Here is a 23188-nt window from a genome sequence, read left to right on the forward strand (position 1 = left end):
TTCCAGATTAATCTTAAATTATTTTTTAGTTTAACCTTTTATTCCATATCCAAAGTTAAATGGTCCATTTAATACTGATTGGCATCACGTAGAGTACCTAGCTACCGATCGAAGAGGGAAAAAAGTTGGTCGATAAGGTGAACGGTTACGTCAATTTTAAATACTAGGTAAGTTAATTTCACATTACATAGATAAGAAAGTTCAACTACAAAGTAAAGAAATTGACATTGTAGACATTAAAATTTTGTGGGACTCTACAAGACACATTCAATATGAGTTGGAACTCTAATGGTGTATTCAATTTCAATTTGATTTCCTGGAGGCTACTCAACCATAAACTCTAGTTCGTGCTTATATAAAGGGTACTATATTTCCTTGAAATGCATCTCGAAAATTTCATAAAGAGATCGAAATCTTGAATATTCCACAAATTCATGAATATTCATAGAGAGATCAAAATCAATCATCCTAATTCGAGAAATACGCCACAAACGGCCCTCAAATCATGAATAAATATCTTATGAAGAAGAGTCAAGGGAGAAACAAAATTATACCTGCACTATTTATCAATAAAATCACGTTTCTTCATATTTTATTTGTGATTGTAATTTATTTTCTGTCACTTTAAAATTTGTTACAAACAAACATATATACATAGTTCTAATTAGTATCTTTTAAAACAACGACTTTTATCAATTATAGAAAAGNATCATGGATAAATATCTTATGGGAGAAGAATCAAGGGAGAAACAGAACTGTACCCGCACTATTTATCAATAAAATTATGTTTCCTCATTTTTTATTTGTGATTATAGTTTATTTTCTGTCACTTTTAAATTTGTTGCTACAGAGTTCTAATCAGTATCTTTTAAAACAACGACTTTATCAATTATAGAAAAGAAACATACTTCATAGAAGTTGAAAATAGATAAAAGATAATTAGCGAAAATCTGAAAGTGGGAATAAGATATGGAGAAAGAGATGTAACTATCAAAGAATCGCATTTTGCAGATAAATCAATTTAACAAAAGTCATTTTCTGTTGCCTTTTAGTGTGTTGTCCATACCCTAAATTTTCCAGAAAAAAAAACCCACCTAGCTAAGAAAAAGAAAAATAAATATCTTAATATCTTATCCAGACAAACTTTATGAAAACCAATCAAAAGACACAAAAAATAACTAGTATCTCATACATATATCTTATTCTGATTTCTAAGGATGTACATGGACGGACAATATCTGGAGATTTAGAGAAAAATACCAACACACATAGTTCCAGAAGCAGGAGTTGGATTAATTATAGTTACACGTACTTTGTTTGTCATCTTATGCTTTTCCTATTTAATGTGAAAAAAATATGACCTTAAGTCAATTTATAACTAAAATCATTTAGTATTTTATTCCTTGATTTTGACACATATAAAAAAAAAAATATATTTAATATCATCAATCATAAAGGGTATTCGACTTGATAATCTCTATCTCTTCCTTAAATGGATAATTACATTCTCTATCACAAAATATTTATTCGATTTTTAATTTATATGGTTCTTAAGAAAATATTAGTTAAGAGGGTATTTAGCTATTTTATATTTATTTATCTCTTAAGATATAATATCTCTTCATTGAGTATTTACTTATGTGTGATAATTGAGATTGATGTTTATAGTCCTCAGGAACAATTTTACTAGAAGGATAAAATTTAAAAATTTATCTTGATATTTTAAAATGACAAGTATTTTTAATATGATGAGTATTTTGAGACATAAAGGGGTAGATAAGTTAAATGTTGAAGCAAATAGTTGAAGTTATTTTTGTTTCTCTAAAATGAGTGACTAGAGGACATGAAAGAACACCAAATTATAATTATTGGGGAAGCAAGAGCTATGGACCTAGTTAAACACCTAGGTCCAACAATTAAGGTGGTGTTTTAATTAGATAAATTTGAGGGGTTTAAGGTTAGAGATTCAAGATTGTGCGTTACGTTGGTTGAATGATTAAAGAGGAAATGATGATTACACATGGCTCCTCATAATACTAAAGCACATATATACTTTTTCAATCACAAGATGAAGACAACGCCACGTCACACCCAACAATTAGAAAAATATTTTTAGTATCAATATTCATGTGAAAAGTAAAGGATTAATTAAAGGAAAGCAATTTTTTTCCAATTAAAGTACTCTAATAAAATGATGCATGCAGCAGACATAAGTGTGCATAGAAAACGATATAACCCAAAATAATAATACTCATTATTTTGTTATGTCACTCTTGATGAGCATTAACATTTTTATTTTTGTAAAATGGGACCTACCAGAAATAATTGATTGTGAAATTGAGCATAGAGAACTGTGGTAGGTAAAATAAAGGTTATATAATTAAAGGTTAGAACTATTTTTCAAACTTTTTAGCTTGTGTGATGAAACCTATCTCATTCTTTGTTACCTCTTTAGCTTACAAGATAAGTAAAATCGGTTTAAATTTCTTCATTATTAGTCAATGAAAAGCTACTAATTAATCTCCCTTTAACATTGATCTGCTGGATGTTAATTGATTTAAGGAAATGAGAATAGGGAAAATCCAACTCATAGTTAAGGTGTGAAAAAAACTCTCATCGATTTTATTAATTAGACCGTAAGATTTGGTGGCTTATTACTTTGAGAAAAGACGATAGCACGATTTTCCTTTTAAATAAGTTGGTCTTTCATTTTTGTCTTTAGAAATCAAACTTATACCTAACAAAGACATAAGCTCTTTAGGGTCATGGGATATTAACTTAGGAGATATTACGATATGAAAATATAAACTTAAAAATCGACAAAAGTGCAAGCGCGGGCCGAGCCGATTGCATTTTGCATGTTGGACTGCTCTTTCTGGGCCCAATTTATAAGAAGAGAGTTGTGGTCAGCACTCAGCCCTTTTATCTAATAAGAGTGCCCAAGGCCTACTGACTTGCACTGTTCAAATTTCGACATTGCCCATTACTATTAAACAGATTTTCTTTTAGGAAAAGTAATAAAAAGAACAGTTTGGGATCCATTTGATTCCTCAAAGTTAATCCTTTTCTATGTCATGGACAGGTAGGGATCTACCCCCCTTGAAAATAGGCTTTAAATATAATTGTTTCGCCTGACTTGAGTCCGTATCATACTCTATACATTTATTTTTTTGTACAAAGAAAAGTAGAACCAAAGATCGTTCATAAGCTACACTACTTAAATCTATCGAGAGCAAAAACTCCATTTCGTTGATTTGTATTCTCCCACACAAGCTAATATATATACTTAACATGTCAATAAGCATATTCTGTTTTCCCCTTTTCAAGACTAATAAAATAAGCATGTTACCTTTAATATATCTCTGGAATTTTGGAACTTGAAAACAAAAGAAATATAGACCTTAGATGACTTTACTCATCGATGGGGTTTACTATTAAAAGGCTCAATATCCTTGATAAATCTATTGATAAGTTTATAGCAATCAGTATGAGAAAATTGTGAAAACCATGAGTTAATGTCTTATAAGTTACAAGTCATTTATTTTGTGTAATATTACTCTTCAGGGATTGCATAATGCGATATGGTAATCTCATCTTCGATCCTGGTAATGTGCTTAGACTTGCTTTCTCTTCTTTTCTGTAGATACTCTTTATACAAGAATGGCCTGTATTTTGGTGGTTCTGCAATCTCTTTTGTGAACTGGGGCAGTGGTTGAATCCACTGATAAATTGTGGAAGAACGCAAATGAATTCCTTCATCTTCCATTTGGTCTCACCACGACTCTTGAATTTGTCATTCGTAAGGACCTGTTCACGATCAGACATTACAAATAATTACATCCTAGCTAAAAGTCGCTATCATATCCTGAATCCGCCTCTATAGCTAACTATTGATTTTTACTAATGAGCTAGCTAGCTGCTACTCAATTTGTTTTTGAGAAGTACCTTTTTCATTCACAAATACATTTATTTACGTGAAGAGCATCACCAATGTTGACAACAAGGGCATCTGGTTGTGGGGCTATTAGGATCTATTCGCCGTCCTTTTGAACCTCCAGGCCTGCAACTTCATTTTGTAAAACAATTGTGAAGCAACTTAAATCTTTATGTGGATTTGATCTTATCCTTTCTTTCTCTGTTGCCGGCAAGTAAAATAAAGCAATGAGGAAATCCCAGCTTCTGTCATTGTTGAATTCTTCAAGAACACAGGGAGGAAGCCCCAGACACTCGCTTAGGATTCTTTCGACAACCATTTCTATCTTCATGAATTGGGAGAATAACTCTTCCATCACCTCTCTGAAATGTTAAAGAAATTTATCATATAAATAGATGATATTGTTCCACTAGCACAAGATATGAAACACCAAAGTTTGTCCCCCCTCTGCAAATCAAGTGAAGGACTAAATGCTGATATATGTTTATCAAGATCAAATATATTGTATTCTATTTGGGTCTGGAGAGGGTGGGGTGTACCTCTACCTAAGGTGAAATTGTATAGCTAAACAATTTGATTAAATGATAAAAAAGAACCCAATTTATTATACATACACATTTTAAACTTTTTCTTTATGTACATATACATAATTCCAGTTGAAAGCAGTTGAACCTTGTATCCGTTCTAGATTCACTTATGAAGTATTAGAAGACAAAAGGCTAAAAATTATGCTCATACCGAAATTGAGGAGGATTGTCTGGGAAGATATTGAAGTCAGAACCAGGTGGAAGCATAATAAGGAATTCACTAAACTCATAAGAAGGATTAGGCTTCTTGTTATAGCCTGCAGGAACAGGTACATTAGGCAGTGGAGAACATTTGAGTTTGGCTTCAGTTGGAGATTCAAAGAAAGACTTTGACACCTTCAGAGCTTGACTATTGAGATCAAGGGGTACACCATGATTAACAATTTGGAAAAAACCATACTCACAACAGGCTTTACTAATTGTATCAACAATTTTGCTCTTTTTATCTTCATATCCTTCTCTGAAAAATAGACTCAAATCTACAGTTGGTACTTTTGCCATTTGTTCAATGTCAACTTGGTTTGGTTGCTCGATGATCAAACGATAAAATTAATCTGAAATTTTGTTTCAAAATTATTATACTTATCCCATGTACCAAGCGTCAAACAAGAAAGAATAATATTTTTGTCACTACAAACTGTGTTGGTATCATCATCTTCAAAATAAAGTATTGTGTTTCCACCTACTACGAATTCGGAATCAAGTGGATATTTAAATGAAATATATGACGTTGTTAGTACTTAGTGCCAGGTCAAATATGTGAGGTTACAATGTACTAGTATGCTATTTCCTTAAAGAGATGAGTAAAACCTTTTTGCATAGGAAGAATCATGAAGTTAAAAAATACGTACTTAAAAATTAAAAAGATTATAAGTAAAGGTTAAAGAATGAATAAGAAAAAGTTCATTGTAGCCAAAAAGAAGTCACCACTATATATAATTCAATTTTTCTGCAATATTAAGCTTCTTTACAGACAGCAACTATGATGATTGAAACGTCGAAGAGAAATCAAATCAAACACAAGGTCCATTAACAGTTCATTTTTCTTCATCTTCGTCGTCTTCCTCTTCCTCCTCATCACCTTCATCTTCAGAGTCTTCGCCCTGCATATAGGAATTCAAATCAAATCAACCAAACCATACAAAGACAGAAAAGAACATCTTTCATTTTACCACCATATATACACAATTTATATATTATAATTTAAAAAATCAAGAAGAACTATACTATCAATAGGTTTACTATCTGAATGGTACATTCATCTTCCAAAAAGAATGATGAGCATGCAGTAAAAGACCCCATTAACAAGTTTTGAACCACAAAATATCTCTGCATTGTATCCAGAATATAAGTCAAATGCCAAATTTAAGTTGAGGAACAGCAGAGGAAAGGTAAGAAGAGATAGGGGCACTTGCACATAATTGCATTTCTTCCTCCTCCTGTTGTTTGGTAGAATTGGAAATCGAAGTTTAAAACAAAAGCAGGCTTTCCTCTTTCCTGCGGTGAAAATCCCAACTCCTCATGGAGTCATACATGTTCTACTTTTACCTCTTTTCGGCTAGGAAAGTGAAACAACAGTAAGAAACCCGCTCCCTCTTCTTATCCTAAACAAAAAAGAGGTTCCACCAAAAGGACCTCTCTCCCTAGGCTCAAGGGGAAGAAAGGAAGAAAATAAACACAATTTCTTTGTCAGAATAGATACTTTATTGTTCTCAAAAACAAAGACAACTTTGATCTTCTGAAAGGAAGAGTACCCAACCAATACCCTCCAGGAAGGTAAAACCAAAAGCTATGGTTTCATCCTCTTCCTTATATTATGCATTTGTTTTTATACTAAGTTAACGTATATTCATTGAATAGCACCAAGAAGGTGCTGAAACAAATGTATTTACAAGTATAGAAGAATCCCCTAACTCCCCTTTATGATGCTTCTAAAGATGGCATCTTTTTGAGGCTTCGATCTAAGACTTCCTTCACCATACCTTCCCTTTTCTCCCTCACATGTCTTGACACCGCCTTCAATTACACCCGACTTGATATCCATCCAACTTCTCATCAAAATGCAAGGTAGACGAAGTTTTGGTTTAACCCACAATACAGCAGCAAAAAGTTTTCATGAAAACTAAGATGGAAATGTAGGATAAACACCTAAAAAACCAAAGCACCACAAACACAAAGAACTATATTTCTTGCAGAAAGTTATAATCGAGGTTTGAGGTTTTATTGGATTTCATACAGCGTTGCAGCTATTAAGATTTTAGTAAAATCCTATCAGTCACTTGGAAGGACATTTCAAACTGTTAACCAATTATACTACCAAATGCTGACAGTGTGTGCTTCTTTTAGAGATACATAAAAGAAGGAAAGTTCTTGAAGAAACTACCTACAAACTTGAGTAGACTCTATCTACTTGACGTGAGAGTGAAGGGGGGGATAGAAACAAAATTATCCCTAGTATTTAAGAAAACCATTAAACTACGTAACCACTATGTAATTCTGAAGTCAACAAAAGCAACTCAACTCACAAGGACAACAAATCGACTTAAAAATCAACCAAGGCCACAACCAAGCAGGGTCAAACACTTGAATTCTACAACTTAAGTTACTAAGGCTGCACTTAGAAACTAGAAACTTTGTCCAATAGTGCCCTTTCACCCTCATACCACGTGGGCCTAGGAAAGAAATAAATGTAATCCCAAAAGGAGGGCATATTAGAGCCACAGATGATTAAGTATGACTTAATATATAGCAAATGATGTGCACAAGTTATGACAACTATTAGCAAGAATGTTGCTTTACCTCATCACCACCTTCATCACCCTCAAAATCTTCTTCATCAGGCTCCTGTGGTAAAGTAAATCTCAGATAATGTTATCAAGTTAAAAGTGCATGACTAAATCTTGATTAACAGATCAAGGAAACAAGAGATGCAGTATGGAACTAACATTGGTAAAATAAGTTAAAGGGTTTGGCCACAAGTCATCCTTGATTATTTCAGCAACCTGCAAACCAGAAAACAAAGGTACAAGTTTGAAAATGCAAAAAACTTTATGCACCAAAACACCTAAATACGCTCCCCTTCTCCCATCCAAAAAAAAGGGCACCAAAAATCTTAATTATTTGCCGAAGATTTAGATTTTACCTCATCCTGAATCTCCAGAACCTCATTTTCATCATCATCGCTGTCATCTTTTTTATTGACTTCACTGAACCAGGTGAAGAAGCTGTATGGAAAAACAAGCGAAAAGCAACTGAGATAGGATGACCATGAATATGACACTTAGCAGTACAGCTAAAATTAAGAGTGCAGAAGACAGCATCAAGCATGTGTTCAGTCTCTGTACCAACTTAGTACTAACTACCAAGTAACTGTGACTTTATGAGGATAGTCACAGAATGTTGTAGACAAAAGACTTAGTGAGTGCACAGAGTTGTAAAATAGTTTCAACAAGGCTGCATTAACTGCCATATTTTACACTATTACTATTTGGGAACTCAAATAGGTTTTCTCGAGAAAGAATTTTTCCAAAACATTTTATTAATATTTTTAGTTATAAAAAGTTATTATTTGCCATACTCTTATATAGTTCCTGAATATGTAACTTTTATTTCAAAAATTGGATGTCAGAAATCAATGCAAAATTAGTGATTTGAATCATTATATTTAATCCTGTCATTTCTTTTTGTGATGGATGGACCAATATATTTCGCACTTGACTCTATAGTGAAGTAAACACATTGCAGCAGGCAATTAGGTTGGTTTGTTATTTCAAAGATCAGAATGAGCCAGCTATAGGTGAGATTTAGTAAGAAAATGTGCTGTACAAGAATCTGTATTCCTAAGGTAGAGATCATAACCTGGTTTAATGTGTGAGCAAACCTACTTTTCTCTTGAACAAACCAAGGTTCCAACAATATATCAGTTGCAAGTTGACAGACTTGTTATAAACAATTAATAGCCTTGCAAAAAACTAAAAGTCCTAAGAAATGCTAGATCTGTAAGCTGACCTCTCTTCAGCATGGGATCGCTTGTTTCCTTTCTTCTCCTGAGCAACACCATTAGGAATTCCCTTCAAAAGTCAAACAACATATATAGTGAGAGGAAAGTGATAACATAAAGATGTGTAACATTTGTCAAGTAGCAAATTGGCGACTCACCTTGCCTTCTTTCCATTTTATTGGTGTAGCTGTGATTTTTGTAGGTCCATCTTCAAGAAAGGTATAGGTCTTTGAGAGCTTTGAATTTTCAAAAAAAGGATTGGACTTAAAGTTCTGTGAGGAAGACGAGGAGTCATTAGCATTCAACATCCCAGCAAACACAAGAGTCTAATGTACTAAATTAATTTCAGCATCAAGAGAGTAGTGAACTCACAAACGTGATTGAATAACCAAATTTCACATCTTTCGAGTCTTCCACTTCAATAGAACTTAGGAATTTGAAAATCTAGCAAGACAGAAGGCAGTAACATTATGAGATTCATATCAGAATGAAAGCAGCCATTCAAACTGTACTTAGACAGTGTATCAGATGAGAGACTCTTTGCTAATTGAGCGGGTGTCAATATTAGAGAAACAGTAATGGTTTGCTTCAGAAGTTTATATGTAACAAATTAGAATCAAACCTTTTGGTCCTCTTCAGTTAGAAGGTCACCAAGAACAGGATGACTCAAAAACTGCAAGCAAATGAGATCAATTATAGTGTTAAAATAATCTTCAGAAATCCAGAATATAGAGAAAAAAAAAGGATCAGGATGGGGCCACTAACAGCAGTCAACCAGAAGTCAGAAATAGAGTTAATGATATCATTTCGCTTATCATAAACAGGCTTGCGGATCTTGTTGTACTTCTGTTCTATTTCCAACACTTCCTCGCTTGCTTTCTCATTGATCTGCCAGCAAAATTGATATATCGGTTAACATGTAAAACCAAGGGCATCCCATCTTATCTTACAGTTAAACAGCAGAAGAAAAACTTCTAGCAAATTGATCTAAGTTAGTTATTGTGAACCAGTAAAAGTTGATAGTTTGCTGAGTGATTAAGCTTTCAGTGTGTAGCTGAAAAAGCTAGAACACTGCAACACTACCAGTTATATCCAGTTTATGTCCACACTAAAAACAAGGAACCATATTCTCATGTCAGATACATGGACAAACCAGACAACTTTTTGAGCAATGTTAGAATACATACAAGGATGTTCGATGCATTAAAAGCTTACTCAATCTTAACAATGGAAAAGGGGAAATTAAGGAGTGCCAAGCTGCAACAAATTAAATTAAAGACATAGACGATCATCGGAACAACTATGTCCCAAAAATAACACAAAATTGGCAGTTATTCTATTTTCACCATAGAATGATTAGTCGATCATAGAGTCAGCTACACCGACCTTCTATATCCATCAGCAATATTCTGGCACATTTTATAAACAGCATATTTCAAGAACCCCAAACCCAGCCACCCAAAGAAGAAAAAGAAAGAGACTTTCCACTCGGACAACCTGCTCTGCATTGAGATTAACTGTTCAACGCACTACCTAGCTAGAACAGGGACGGATGCAGGGGTAGAGTGGAGCTCCCGGGAACCCAGTGACTTTTGGTTAGACACTAACTATATTAGAAATATTTGACCACAAGCAAATCAAGTGCTTGGTTCAGCGGCAGAAATTGAAGCTGCTAATCTAAGCCGCCCCCTAATTTGCTCGAATCCTCTTGGATACCTTATACTACTAATTTATTTGAGATCACTGGGAACCCCATAAACTTCAAATCCTGGATCCGCCTTCGAGCAATAATTAACTAAACTTAGCTCCTACCTAATTCTATACAATAAAAATTGAATCTTTACTAGTTTTAGATAAATCCTTGTCAAAAAAATAAAAATTACCAAGTATTGGAATGAAAAGGACTCAAATTAGGTAAATATTTCCAGGATTTATTGTTTGACACTAAGGAAGATAGAATTTACCTTGTCAAGGTCATCTTGTATTTCTTGCAATTTTTCAATGGAAAAAATGAGCTTTTCATCAATGTAGTTTTCCTCTTCCACTTTCTGCTTCTTGCCTTTGTCAACCACCATTATCTTTTGCCTTTTGCCAAACACACAGCAGCTGAGGAACAGAGCTGCTTAACTGCTTTTTCTTGATTTTGCTTAAACCCTAAACGGCAATAACCTGTCTCTTTGAGACACAATATATTAAGGGTTTTAGGGTTTTTCACACCCAATAAGTAAATGACACTTAAGCACTTGTGCTTTTTGTCATAAGCTGTGACTTTGACACGTCTACTGTGTGACAATATATAAGGGGAATTATTATTATTATTACTACAGTAAAAAATTAGTACTACTGCTGCTGACTTGACTCTAATATTAAAAAAGTAAATTTTTCTTTTTCTTTTTCAGTTGAAATATAATAAATAGGTTAGTATGATACAATAAATCTCAAATTTAATGTGAGAAATTCCTTGCTTCTTTGTGCATTTGCTGTTCTTTGTCCTTAAACTAATAATAAGAAAAAGTTGAAGGGAATATCAGCTTTAAATGTGAACCACTTTTATAACGTGAATCATTTTTATATATCAATTTTAAATGACAAAATTGAGGAATATATCAACTCTTTCCCCTTGATTAAAATAGAAACAACCAAAAAATTCATTTCACTTGGCAGAATTTGGCCCAACAATCTTTTCTCTTTGGGCTTGACTGGCTAAGGAATTTAAGGCCCAAAGACTTAGGTCCCTTTTGATGATGTTTTGAAGAAGGATAGTATTGAAAGAGGATAAAATAAAATCTTATCTTATCTTTTTTGATAAGGATGCTTACAATTAATTATTGACGGAGATAAACTATAGCATAGTAGCATTTAATTTTCTCTAAAGATAGTTGAATATTCAACATGTCATTATTTTAACCATTTTATATATGGTCACGCCACATATCACTAATTTCTTGGTTTAATTTTGTATATATGCACTCTCTTGTTATATCAAGTTACTTATTTACTTAGACTACCATTGTAGGTAATTTTAACCTAATAATTTTAAAAAAAAAAAGAAATATGTGCTACAGTTTAGTTAAACTCTATATCTATTTATTTAATTAAAATAAAAAGTGAAATAGTGAACGACAAAGAGATACATTTAAAGCATACGTTATCGAAATCGACTCGTATGTCAGTCATCCTCAAACCTTAACTACGACATTGATATCCAACTTCTAATGGTCCTTTTTGTGCAAAACATTCCCATAGTAGGCCTACAAATTCATTAATGCTACAGTAGATCTGTTATATCGCCCAAAATGTGATGGTTGTCTAAACTGCCCAATATTTTAAGAGTTGGGTATAAGATAATTTCATATTAGGCTAATTTTAGCTCACCCTAACATAATTCATTTTGGAAGTGATCTTTAGTTTAGCTCAAATATTAGAACAATTATGGTATATTACTATATTTTTAAGATTTACTTTAATTTGAATTTATTGTTGAGATTTACTTTGATTCTTTTAATGGGTTGGGATTTGGGTCCCATTACTTTGGTCCCAAATCCAGGTTGAGGTTTGGGTCTCGATTTTTGGGTCAAAGTCGGGGGTTGGGGTCGGGTCTCGAGTTCTGAGTCAAAGTGGAGTCTTGAATACTGAGTTAGGATAAGATCTCTGGTTGGGGTTGGGTTTAGGATCAAGGTCGAGTCTTGAGTTCTGGGTCAGGGTTGGGTCTCTAGTACTAAGTCAAAGTCGAGTCTAGAGTCTCAGATCAAGGTCGTGTCTGAGTCTTGAGTTAGGCTCATGTCTCGAACTTTGGGTCAAAGTCAAGGCTTGAGGCCTAGTTTAGGGTCGGATTTTGAGTCTCGGGTCATGGTAGGGTCATAAGACTAGTGTCTCGAGTGTCGGGTCGAAGTGGAGGGTTGAGGCTCGTGTCTTGGGCTTCGAGTAAGGATCAGATCAAGGTCAAGTCTTAGGTCATGGATCGAGCAGGGGTCGAGGTTGTCAGTCAGACCTAAAGAGTGGACCTGAGTAAGAGGTGGGGTAAGGAATGTGGACCATTTGAAAAATTAAAATTGGGTCAAATTGGACCGGTCATGACTCAACCCATTTTAAGCCCATTCTATTTCAGCCCAAGTAATTTTTGGACTGATTTCAGGCCAGACTCATTTATTAACTTAGTCAGTATTTTCAAAAACGTTTTTTGGGCGAGTCTCGAGGCGAGTTTCGGGGCGGGGTGCACCAAAAAGGTCTCGGGGCATAAATTAAAGATGTAGATTCATAAGGCGTAAGTTCTAAAATTTGAGACGTAAGCCTCGAGCATAAAAACGTTAAGTCATGGGCGTAAAAAGCGTAGGCCCGGGCGTGTTTAATTTTTTTAAACATTTTTTGCTTTAAATCATATTTTTTATTATATATTGGTGTAATGACATTTCTCAAATAGTAATTATAATACTTTTTTTTTCTTCATTATTAATTATTAATACTTATCTCAAATAAATATAATTTCTATATATTATAGGTTATTATAAAAATTTATTTGTAAAATCATCCAAAGGTTTACTTTTGCTTATTTTATTAGTAATAAAGCTATAAAATTGAATATACATGAGATTACGTTCTGTAGATCCATGAGACTTATGCCCCGTGTCTCGAGGCTTACGCCTCGCCTCACGCCCCCGTCTTTTAAAACACCGAACTCAGTCAATTTTAACTTGTTCAATTTCATTTCAATTCGCTCATTTGACCCCCTATTGCTACCAATATGAGTAGAAATCATCTCCACCCTCAATTCTTTAGCGCTAGGACACTCGGGGCGGATCTACATGATAACATGTGGGTTCATGCCAAACTTACCGTTTTTATTCACACATTATTATAAATATTAATTTGATAGTTAATTTAATTATTAAATTTAAATTCTGACTCCATCGCTGAAACCGCCTTTACCGGCATAGGTGTGCCTAGTACTATTACTATTGGCCAGATTATCATCAATATAATGCTATATACTAGTTGACACCTAATCAAATCCAAGTAGTTGCAGGAAAAGAATGGAGACAATCTTTTGAGAATGAATATTTTAGTTTGATGTCTTCTTCATGCAATTACGGCCTAGCGCTTTCGCCATCTTCTTTATAACTTTGTTGACAATAAACCACATGGCTCCATATGGTAGTTACCTTAGCTTCTCCATCACCAATAATACTTTCTTTTTTCTAGCCTGAGTCATATTAGATCGTGCGTGAACTTGTGTTATGTCTTATAGAACTCTCACTTTCCTCTCTAATTCCAATGTGATTCACCAAATTAATGGATCGTGTACACCCCTTTTTCATAAACGTGTCAACCTAGAAGTCTCTTAATTAGTCCTTAAGTGTGAGTTGCACTCCCTCGTGAGCATCACATACAACCCCTTAGGGACTCAGAGTCCTCACTAAAGTTTCTCTAGGCTACGCCACGATCGAGTTCAAATGTGTGTATTATGAGAACTTATGTTACTCCTTATAAAGCTCTTCATTTTCCTCTTCTATTAACTTCAACCAGAGGCGGTGCTACCGTAGAGTTTGGGCGTTCGATCGGACCCAGTAACTTTAATTTTTTTAAAAAAAAAACATGCTACTCATGTACATTTTCGACAAAAATCATTAAGAGTATTTCTACCCCTTTGTATATAATTCCTTTTTGCTGATCAAATACCCAACATGAATTTTTGTTATTGCACATCAAACACAAGTATCTCCTTGTTTGGTTTATTCCTCACCAGATTTTTAGCCTAAAGGATTGTTTGGGTGAAAGTGAGAGAAGAGAACTAAGACAACCCCATCTTAGTTGTTGGATGGGTACAAAATTGAATGTTGGTACCCAACACATTTAGGCTACATGTGGTTTTGTCATTCCCTTTTAGTCCTCCAAATTATTAAAAACTCATATTCCACATTAATCCATATATTAATATAATTTTACTTTAAAATATCAACACTCACCTGCTTCAACAGTTTTTTGGATTCCTCAACTGATTGAACACGTGATTCCTGTCGAGAAACTAAGGAATTGTGTTTTTAAATAGGACAATTGAAACTCTAAACTTTTTAGTTTAATGTCTCAACATGGTACGTGTCAACGCTTATCTTTTGTACTTGTTTTGTCTAATATGGTTATTGTTTGTGACAGTCCTTTTTATTCAACAACTAGAACCAATATTTAGCTAGAAACATAATGGGATTGTCCTGTTTATGTATGTTTTTCGAAACACAAAAATTCAGGGACAAATTTATATAGTTAGATGGACTTGATAACAGTGGTGATTGGATCAACTTGGATGCACTTTGACTATTCCACTAAATAGTTACTACCTGTCACGTATATATATATATATATATATTGTCTAGTACAGAATTGCAAAGTCTTAAGCCTCTAAAGATCAAAAGTTTGCTAGTAGGAAAAAAGAAGAGAAAGCATCGTTTCGGGACATCAATTAAAAGTTCAGAGGTGTATCTCAGTTTGAAGTAAGATTCTGTTTAGGTAGGAAGAAGTCTTTTCACATTGGTGCATGACAACTATTGGATTTGGATTTACTTACTTGTACGTAATGGTGGAGTCAGGTTTTTCATTAGTAAATATGCATAATAACAAATTAATACCTATCTACGCCGTGTAATTTGTCAAATGGCATTTAAAGGTGGCTCCGCCACTGCTCGTCATAAGTAAGGCAAACCTGTCTAGAAAAAGTAGCTTTAGTTGCATTAGATGATCAAATTGGATGTACCAACTATAGTATCAGGTGAACACACAAGAAAAGGAAAACATAAACAACCAAGATACCTTTTTTCTTTAGACAAGGGTGGCCTCAGGTGACAATTTTTTTAAAAAAATATTCTCTAAACTGGGCCTTTGCTGCCTCTCACTGAAATACTTCTTTACTTTCTTGTATTGAGGTTGCTGTGTCTTTTCTTGGCAAAAAAAGATAAGTCATGATATAAAGCTTTGTTTGATAACAAGATAATTAGTAGTTAAGTGGAAGACAAATTAGCTAAAATAATAAAACTAATATATTCTCAAGAGAGACAAGAAAAATACAAATTCATTACTAAAGATATTACAAAGTACAAACTCCTAAAATTCAAACTGAATTTATTTCAACACTCTTATTTAACAAGAAAATACTGATTAATTAGGGGCTAATCATCTCGATTAACCACGCTGGTGATGTTTTGTATTCTCACCAGTCTTGTATACAGTTTCAACCACACTTACTGCTTTGTGACTCTTGCAACCTAAAAGCCCGCCTGGCCGGGTTTTTTGATCTTCTTTGTTGACTGCATTCTTATTGGTTTTGGTGTTTGTACATGCTGCATTTCTTGGAATTGCATTACCACTAATGCTAATTCTCTTTGCATCATAATCTGAGATAACTGATGAGTAACCAGCAGCACTGTCTGTGATAACACTCCACTCCATACTGGCCTCACTTGGTGCATACTGAGTTGTTGGAGACATGCAGCCAGGAACGTAATCGCTAGTTTGTGAATTCATGAGTCCATATCCACTGCTACATATATTCTCAATTTCGAATAAATCAGAGCTAGCATCACTAGCCATGTCATCGCAAACTGTACTGCTTCCGATGGTTGTACTAGGGAGGTTTTGGACTTTAGGAATGGCATCCCAAGTTAACATGGAGAGTTTCCTTTCTAAATTTACTGCTATGTCTCCTTTTCTCATTTTTCCGGAGCCAAACACTTCTATTGATTTTCTTTGTTCTTCTATGGTTTGATCTTGATCATCCAAGTGTTTTTTGACTACTCTCAACTTCTCGTCCACAGAAGCCGTGCCAGAACTTAGTGCAAAATGACCTGTTGAATGTTTTGATCCTGGCTGGGGAAGTCCAGGTTCCGAGCTTTGATCCACACGGACTGCTTTTTTTCCTGAACAAGGTCCGGGACAACCAAAGCTGGCAAAAAAACTCCTTCCTGTCGACTTCTTCTGGTTTGTTTGATATCTATTTCTTGGAAGATTTTGTATCAGTGCACTTTGACTGTTAAAACTGCTTGCTTCTGAATAAATGCTTGGAGTTCCTGTCCGGGAACTGGGTTTCAGGTGGGGAAGATCCACCATCCCGTTGTTCGTCTGCCCGCCATACTTCACCACAGATGTAGGGACAGCTCCATATTCCAGTTTCTTGTTGAAATACTTGTCAGCTCCAAATATGCTTAGTTCCCCGTCTTTCAACTTGGTTCTTTCTTGGTGTTTCTGAGTGCTAACCAAAGTTTGCTGAGGAAAAACAAATGCAATAGTAGGATCTTGAACAGGAGCAACACCTGAGGCCTTAAATGCGAAGTTGTCTTCTTCAGTCTTGAGATAAGAAGAGAAAGACTCAACGCGAAGATTGGCAAGGTTATCTCGAGTGTTATTTGAGGATGGTTTACTAGTAGGTGCCTTAGTAGCTCTTACAGAAAAGGGGTTCTCAGGTGGTAAAACAACAGCAGGATAAGGCTCTTCATAAGAGCCTCCTAGTTTATGTAAAAAGCTCTGGTCATCAGGGTTGCTAAGGTAACAAGAAAATGATGCTACACGAAGGCTGGTTACATTATTATTGGCTTCCATGGAGACAAAATGCTTCAGGTTTCTGTTGTTTGATGAAAATTTTGAAGAGAGTGAGATCCAGAAGCAACGATTTCTGGGAGGAGCTTTATCGGTTAATATCTTTACAAGTGTGGAAGAGTTATATGACAAGCTTTGAGACAGGAAGGGACAGAACAAAACTCAGAAAAAAACAGTTTACCAACAAACAAGAGATGAAAGACAACAGAGATTAGAAAGCTCATAACCTATAAAATAGGAAGTAGTTTATAGACTTTGAAAACTATAGATGAGAGAAGGTTTCTTTTTTTCAGTTGGTTTCTTTACGAGCAGCCCTTTATAATTGGCTCTCTCTTGGAACCTATGGGGTTGTAACTTGTATAACTTTAAGATGGTGGATCCTACATGTTTTGAGAAGCATAATATTTGACAGTCTTGTCACTTCTTTCCAATTCTCACATGACATGTAATAGTGATTTTACAGTAACTATGATGTTTTTTGACTAATGATAAGATCTTCCATATCAATAAGAAAATATGGATATAAATCCATGTAAAATATGTAATAAATGCTAACGGGGTCTAGGAATTGGCGGCAGAAAAAGAAGTGGCTCCAAAAGAAAACTCAGAAAAACAAAAATAAAGTTACACCACTCATTCAAGTGAGCCCCAAAAGTAGGACACCAGCATTCACATCATAATGAATTCTGATGCATTGAAATTCCATTTTATTACACTAACAACTACTTCCATGATGTAGGTAATTCAATCATTTGGCTGCTCTTTGGTTGTATCAAGATTAAAAGCTGAGTGTTATCTTTTGGCTGTTATGTTAAACATATGCCAACTTGGCTTACAAAGTACAGCAACAAAAAATGGAAGCAGGTGCTTGCATCTGTATTCCTTTACCGATCTAGCTGCATCGATTTTGAACCCTCAATAAGTTGTACAATTTTCTGCACTAATGTTAATACAGCTTTGATCCCATGACTTATCGATCACACGATGGTAAAACTTTACCATTGCATCAAGGCTCTCCCTCTAGCCAGTCACAGTAAGGATTTGATTGAATAAATCTCATGTGTTTTTTTGTTCTGTTATCTCTAAAATCTATGTTGTTCAGGACTCTTCAAAAATGTTTACGGTGCATGTAGGATCCTCCAAAAGTAGTGTATAGTTGGAGGATCCAACACCAGTGCAGCAACATTTTTGGAGAGTCCGAGCAACATAGTCTAAAATTGCATTTGGTCCATTTCTAGTCTTGTCATCAATAAACGAAAGATGAAAGCACAAAAAGTTTAAAATAGTCGATAACATCAAAAGAGATTAGATCTTTTACCATAAGAACTCAATTTACTCTGCTGGAATTACAGAAGAAATGCTGGTAAAGATATGGTACAACTGTGAATGAACTAAAGATTAATTGCAATGGTGTTAAAATGATAATAAAAAAAGATAGGAAGAAAGCGCTATACGAAAATAAACTAGCCATGATAACCTACTCATATTTCTGCTCTGCAACCGCCAAAAATGGAAAATGAAAAATGGCTACCATGAGACTTATCAGAGTTCTCTGCTTCATTCATCAGTTCTGAGCTCCAGTGGGGAAAGAATAATATCTCTGGCGCCAGTGAACCAAATACTGCAGCATTGACTGCCCTACGATTATCTGCCAAAATGCTGCCTAGACGATGCTATTCGATCTCAGACAGTTGAGTTGTTATCACCTACAACCCAATATTTTCTGACAGCAAATAGCACCTTTTCAGGGATCAGAGGGCCATCCTCATGATCCACCATTTTTATGTTCCACCTCATACCAGTTGCAATTCTTTTCACCTGGGTGAGGACATCTACATGGTCTCGCAATATGACTGCACCTTCTGGTCGAAGAATCCTATCCATCTCAAGCAGAATGTCTTCAGCACTACATCTGCATTGACATATGGCACAATTAGCAAGTTTAATAAGATCTAACTTGAAGCACATATTGGTTAGGCGTTCCTTATTGTTATCATCGCTGAAACTAATAGCAGTGACAAATACCGAGTGGATATTGACTTAGATTCAAAGAGGGAACAAAAATATATGGCAATCATCTCCCTTCTATATAGATATTTCATATGTATGAATTAGTATATAGAACTTACTTGTCTTTGTATAAGCTGAAAACTCTATTTGCATGAATAAGGTCATATGTCCGAGGATACGTAGAGAAGGCTTCACACCTGAATGAAATTTGGAAAGAAGATGAAATAAGAAACTTCATCATCAGAAAGATAGTAAATTCAAATCATATGAGGGAAGAGAAGGATCAGTGCATAAAGTTGCAATTTTAGCAATCACAAAATTCAAGGTGTGATATAAAATCTCTATATTAAAATTCGAAACTTAGGTTACCAACATTATATGGAGGGAAAAAATGTATTCGAATGTAGTTGAAATGATTTGATATTACTTGAAATCCAGCTTTAGAGGACCCCGAATTTGCTATGAAGGCCAAATTATTTATCAGTGTTGGAATGAAAGAGCGTAGTACAGGATTCATACATCCAAACCGAACTAGTTTTGCATTGAAAAGTTACTTATCGAACTAACTACTTTAAGCTTTGCAAGATCTTTCATATGCAATTCAGCTATCAACCTGAATGAATTATCAGACTTTTCACATGTTCATTTTCTACAGTCCATCATCAATAAGAGAAGAAAAGAATAGGTAGGAGTGATGCTAGAGTCCAATGAAAAAGATAGTTTCAGAAAGTTTACCAGTCATGATATATGCCGATCAAGCCTCGTTCATATACAACTCCAAGAGTGTCTTGCTCAGCTATAGTTGGCACAACATTCATGACCCATAACTTGGGTGATTCAAGTGCTGCAGCAAAACTTCCAAGGCCAGCATTCATATCCATTATATTTCTATACCTCCCACTGTCGAGGATCTTATTAACTCTCTTATAAGAATTCACGTGTTTTTTCCATAACTTGTTGTCCTCCTTGAATGAATCAACAGATAATCCAGGGACAGATCCACTTGCTATTCTTGGAGGAACAGTATTTAGTCTATCTGGAAACGGCTTAAGTCCCCCACCAGCAACTTCATCTGAATTAGTTGTCTCAGGATACGGAGTTACGCATGCCTCCATCTTCTTATACCTGAAGCCCCAGGATATTGGTTTAGTATAAAGTAATGAAGGCAATCAACTTATTCAAATGAACAAATATCATTACTCACAGAGACCATATAAACCTTAAAATGTTGGTGGATGAATGTTATGCAATTCAATGTTATAAAGAATTTTATGTTGTTCATAGAACAATCATTCTCCGGATATCTTTGTGGTTTCAACAGTATTCACTAATTAATTCTTCACAGTTACTGAAATGGGAACATCAAATTATTGTTTGGCATGGAACATTCAGAGCATGTATAAATATTGGCATAAGATGAGTTTTAATGGAGTAATAAGATCCAGTGAGGATTCACATAGCCGAAACTTGTTTGGGACTGAGGCATTGTTGTTTTTAACATTCAAACCATAAAGAGCAAGTCCAGGTAGTATTCAACATGCTTGTCAATATAAGACCAGAACATGGCAGCAAGAAGCAACATTCACATAAATGTGTGTAATCAAATTGCTGCATAACTCAAAATATTCTGTGAATTGAAGTAACTAGAATTACAAAGCAAGTACTTGAAACTTTATATATGCATCGACTGAACAAGAAGGAAGACAATCTCCTTCACTATGGCTATTTGAAATTCGGAAATCTTGATTAGATAACAGATTATTAGGTGCAAGAATTTACCAGACATTTGCTGCATTCGAGGATTCACATAGAGTTACACGAGAATCACGTTCCCTGCAGTACTCATTGTTTACTCTTTTTCTCCATATGGCAATCTCACCTTTCTCATGCTTCTTTTCCCAGCAGAGAAGTTCAGCCATTTCTTCAATCTTTCTCTGTTCCTCCTCCAGTTCTTCCTTGGGGCGTTGCCACGCTTGATAGTTAACTCGCCAGTTGATGGGAGGACCTGAAAGTACCCAGTAGCCCCCTGGTCTGAGCACTCGGTCTACCTCCGTCATGTACAATCCATCTGTTAAGAAAGTAGAATTTTGTTAGGAAACAAACAGAAACAGCATTTGTGTACTAACTCTATACCAGAGCAGACACTCCACATTGAATTTGCTCATTAGACTTGGTACATTACCAAAATGAGAATTAAAAATGTGTATTGATTAATAAGGAGAATATCATGAGCACAAGGCAACTTCGGTCAAGATTAGTGATGATTTCTATAAAGATTAGTAGAGGATGGAAGGAGCAGTAAGCCAGTTATGTTATCCTGCTTTTCAACAACTATTGCAAGAGAAGGAGCTAGCAGTTGCAAGTGGACAAAAATTTCCAAAACTACAGATCCTTACCATTTGCACCCCAAGGAATCAAACAACGTGAACAATGCGCCATATCAAAAGCTCTAGATGGATATGGCAATTTTATGGTTCCAAGTACACCAATAACTGCTGGAACACCTCTTTCCAAAGCAAATTGAACTTGAGCTTCATGCGAGTCTCTGGGTGCGAAGGACATGGTTAGAACATTCTTCTTGAAAAGGTATGCACCCCAACTTGCAACCTATGATGTCACAAATCATACACAAACATTTAAATTTAAAACTACTACGCAATCAAACACCACTTTGGAAAACCAAGGAATTAATGCAAAATTGTAGAAAGTACCATTCACCGTCATGAACTCTAACTAGTAAGGTTTTCATTCAAAAGGAGTAAAACTACTAGACAGACAAAGCAATAGAGAATATTGTAGAAAGCTTTGACTCACCCCACATCCGGTATCCAATGCAGTTCGTACGGTACCATTTTCAATCGGTATAACAGAAGCAAGTTGATCAATATATGCATCTGCCCCATTGGGGAACTGTGTTCCACCACCTGGAAATCTAAATACATTTCCTTCATATTGAACCCAATTTTGCACTGCCTTCTCAACTGTTAAGCTCTTATGTGGTGCATTCGCAAAAGGTACATAGTCACGACTCTTTGGCCATGAAAAAGGAGTCACATATCCTTTTGGGGCTGGAATAAGACAATGCAGCTTCTCTTCATCTGGAGGACAATGTCTCTCCCTATAGTTCATATTTTCTCGAGGAAATGTCATTGCTCGCATTTGATCATGACATGGTGTATAATCAATGTATTGCTCGCCACATGGTTCAATCTCCTTGACATCTTGCTTGGGATCATCGAATGAGGTGCTTTGATTCCCGTGGTGAGTTTCATACTCCAAAGTAGGAAGAATACCGCAGTCCTCCGCCTTCTTTGTTATCTCAAGTGCTATGCTGTCTCCCTTCCCAAAACCACTTCTTTGCCACACTCCAAGAACATAGAAGAAACAACAAAGTGCAGCTACGATAAGTAATGATGGTAAAGAGCTTTTACTTTTGTTATCCCCTGGATTTCCTTTAGTTGCCATGATCAACCTGGAATTATAACTTCACATTTCAGACTACTTAATAGGAATCAACATTGAAGCATATAAAATGATTCTCAATGAACTATACTCAAAAAGGGAAAAATCATTAATGATGTGTTACTTAACTCTTAGACAATAATCACATCAAACAAAAGCATATAACTCAAGGTTTTGAAAATTAATAATACACAAATTGATCTTGAAAAACTACTACGAAAACATAATCCCGTACAAGAACCAACAAGCATTTAGTAATTCACTCAGTACATGGTCATCAAAGTTCAAAAATTAACACTTACATAGGGCAGTCTGATGCACTAAGCATCTCGTGTTCACACAGGGTCTGTGATCCAAATTTAAATGAAATATATGCATAAAAAGAAATCTTACTGGATATCAGAAAAGCAGCAATGTTGCAGTTAGTTGCGATTAGATCAAATCATTGTTTGTGTGAAGAATGGATATAATGGGGTGGTTGTTTGTTTTGGTTAAGACCTAAAGTGAAACAAATTACACTAATTAGTTGTGTTTAGCACGGATTCCAATGCAGTTTGGGAGAATTGAACAAAACCAAATCCGACGATTTCAACGATGAGGAGCGAATGTTGTTGG

At 35.1% G+C, this 23188-nt stretch overlaps 3 protein-coding genes and 1 pseudogene across 3 annotated transcripts; all 4 read right to left on the reverse strand.

The window, feature by feature from the left end:
* Window positions 1-3543: 3543 nt before the first annotated feature.
* On the reverse strand, window positions 3544-5048 carry LOC125872142 (jasmonate-induced oxygenase 2-like; annotated as a pseudogene).
* A 347-nt stretch (window positions 5049-5395) lies between these two features.
* LOC125872143 (NAP1-related protein 2-like) lies at window positions 5396-11218 on the reverse strand. Its single transcript, XM_049552820.1, has 10 exons — window positions 10486-11218; window positions 9287-9409; window positions 9144-9194; window positions 8894-8965; window positions 8680-8793; window positions 8530-8591; window positions 7664-7745; window positions 7467-7523; window positions 7321-7365; window positions 5396-5624 (listed from the first exon to the last, which is right to left on the reverse strand). Exons 1-10 carry the CDS (start codon window positions 10594-10596, stop codon window positions 5559-5561), a joined length of 783 nt encoding a protein of 260 aa, XP_049408777.1. The 5' UTR covers window positions 10597-11218; the 3' UTR covers window positions 5396-5558.
* A 4308-nt stretch (window positions 11219-15526) lies between these two features.
* LOC125872140 (protein PHYTOCHROME KINASE SUBSTRATE 3-like) lies at window positions 15527-17577 on the reverse strand. Its single transcript, XM_049552818.1, has one exon. The coding sequence runs from the start codon at window positions 17102-17104 to the stop codon at window positions 15692-15694; it is 1413 nt and encodes a 470-aa protein (XP_049408775.1). The 5' UTR covers window positions 17105-17577; the 3' UTR covers window positions 15527-15691.
* An 802-nt stretch (window positions 17578-18379) lies between these two features.
* LOC125872139 (probable methyltransferase PMT2) lies at window positions 18380-23028 on the reverse strand. Its single transcript, XM_049552817.1, has 7 exons — window positions 22967-23028; window positions 21926-22583; window positions 21508-21718; window positions 20891-21179; window positions 19847-20236; window positions 19231-19308; window positions 18380-19013 (listed from the first exon to the last, which is right to left on the reverse strand). The coding sequence occupies exons 2-7, from the start codon at window positions 22574-22576 to the stop codon at window positions 18785-18787; spliced, it is 1848 nt and encodes a 615-aa protein (XP_049408774.1). The 5' UTR covers window positions 22577-22583; window positions 22967-23028; the 3' UTR covers window positions 18380-18784.
* Window positions 23029-23188: the final 160 nt, after the last annotated feature.

The sequence above is a fragment of the Solanum stenotomum genome, chromosome 8, assembly GCF_019186545.1.
Source record: "Solanum stenotomum isolate F172 chromosome 8, ASM1918654v1, whole genome shotgun sequence".
NCBI classification, from domain to species: Eukaryota; Viridiplantae; Streptophyta; class Magnoliopsida; order Solanales; family Solanaceae; genus Solanum; species Solanum stenotomum.

What these genes read in the sequence shown, in the direction of transcription:
- LOC125872143 (XM_049552820.1), bottom strand. Translation starts at nt 10,596, where the DNA reads ATGGTGGTTGACAAAGGCAAGAAGCAGAAAGTGGAAGAGGAAAACTAC. An exon ending in CTGACTTCTGGTTGACTGCT is followed by an intron (nt 9,195 to 9,286) that starts GTTAGTGGCCCC and finishes ATTTGCTTGCAG; the next exon opens with TTTTTGAGTCATCCTGTTCT. An exon ending in CTTTAACTTATTTTACCAAT is followed by an intron (nt 7,366 to 7,466) that starts GTTAGTTCCATA and finishes ACTTTACCACAG; the next exon opens with GAGCCTGATGAAGAAGATTT.
- LOC125872140 (XM_049552818.1), bottom strand. Translation starts at nt 17,104, where the DNA reads ATGGAAGCCAATAATAATGTAACCAGCCTTCGTGTAGCATCATTTTCT.
- LOC125872139 (XM_049552817.1), bottom strand. Translation starts at nt 22,576, where the DNA reads ATGGCAACTAAAGGAAATCCAGGGGATAACAAAAGTAAAAGCTCTTTA. An exon ending in TCGAATGCAGCAAATGTCTG is followed by an intron (nt 20,237 to 20,890) that starts GTAAATTCTTGC and finishes CTGGGGCTTCAG; the next exon opens with GTATAAGAAGATGGAGGCAT. An exon ending in ATCGGCATATATCATGACTG is followed by an intron (nt 19,309 to 19,846) that starts GTAAACTTTCTG and finishes AATTTCATTCAG; the next exon opens with GTGTGAAGCCTTCTCTACGT.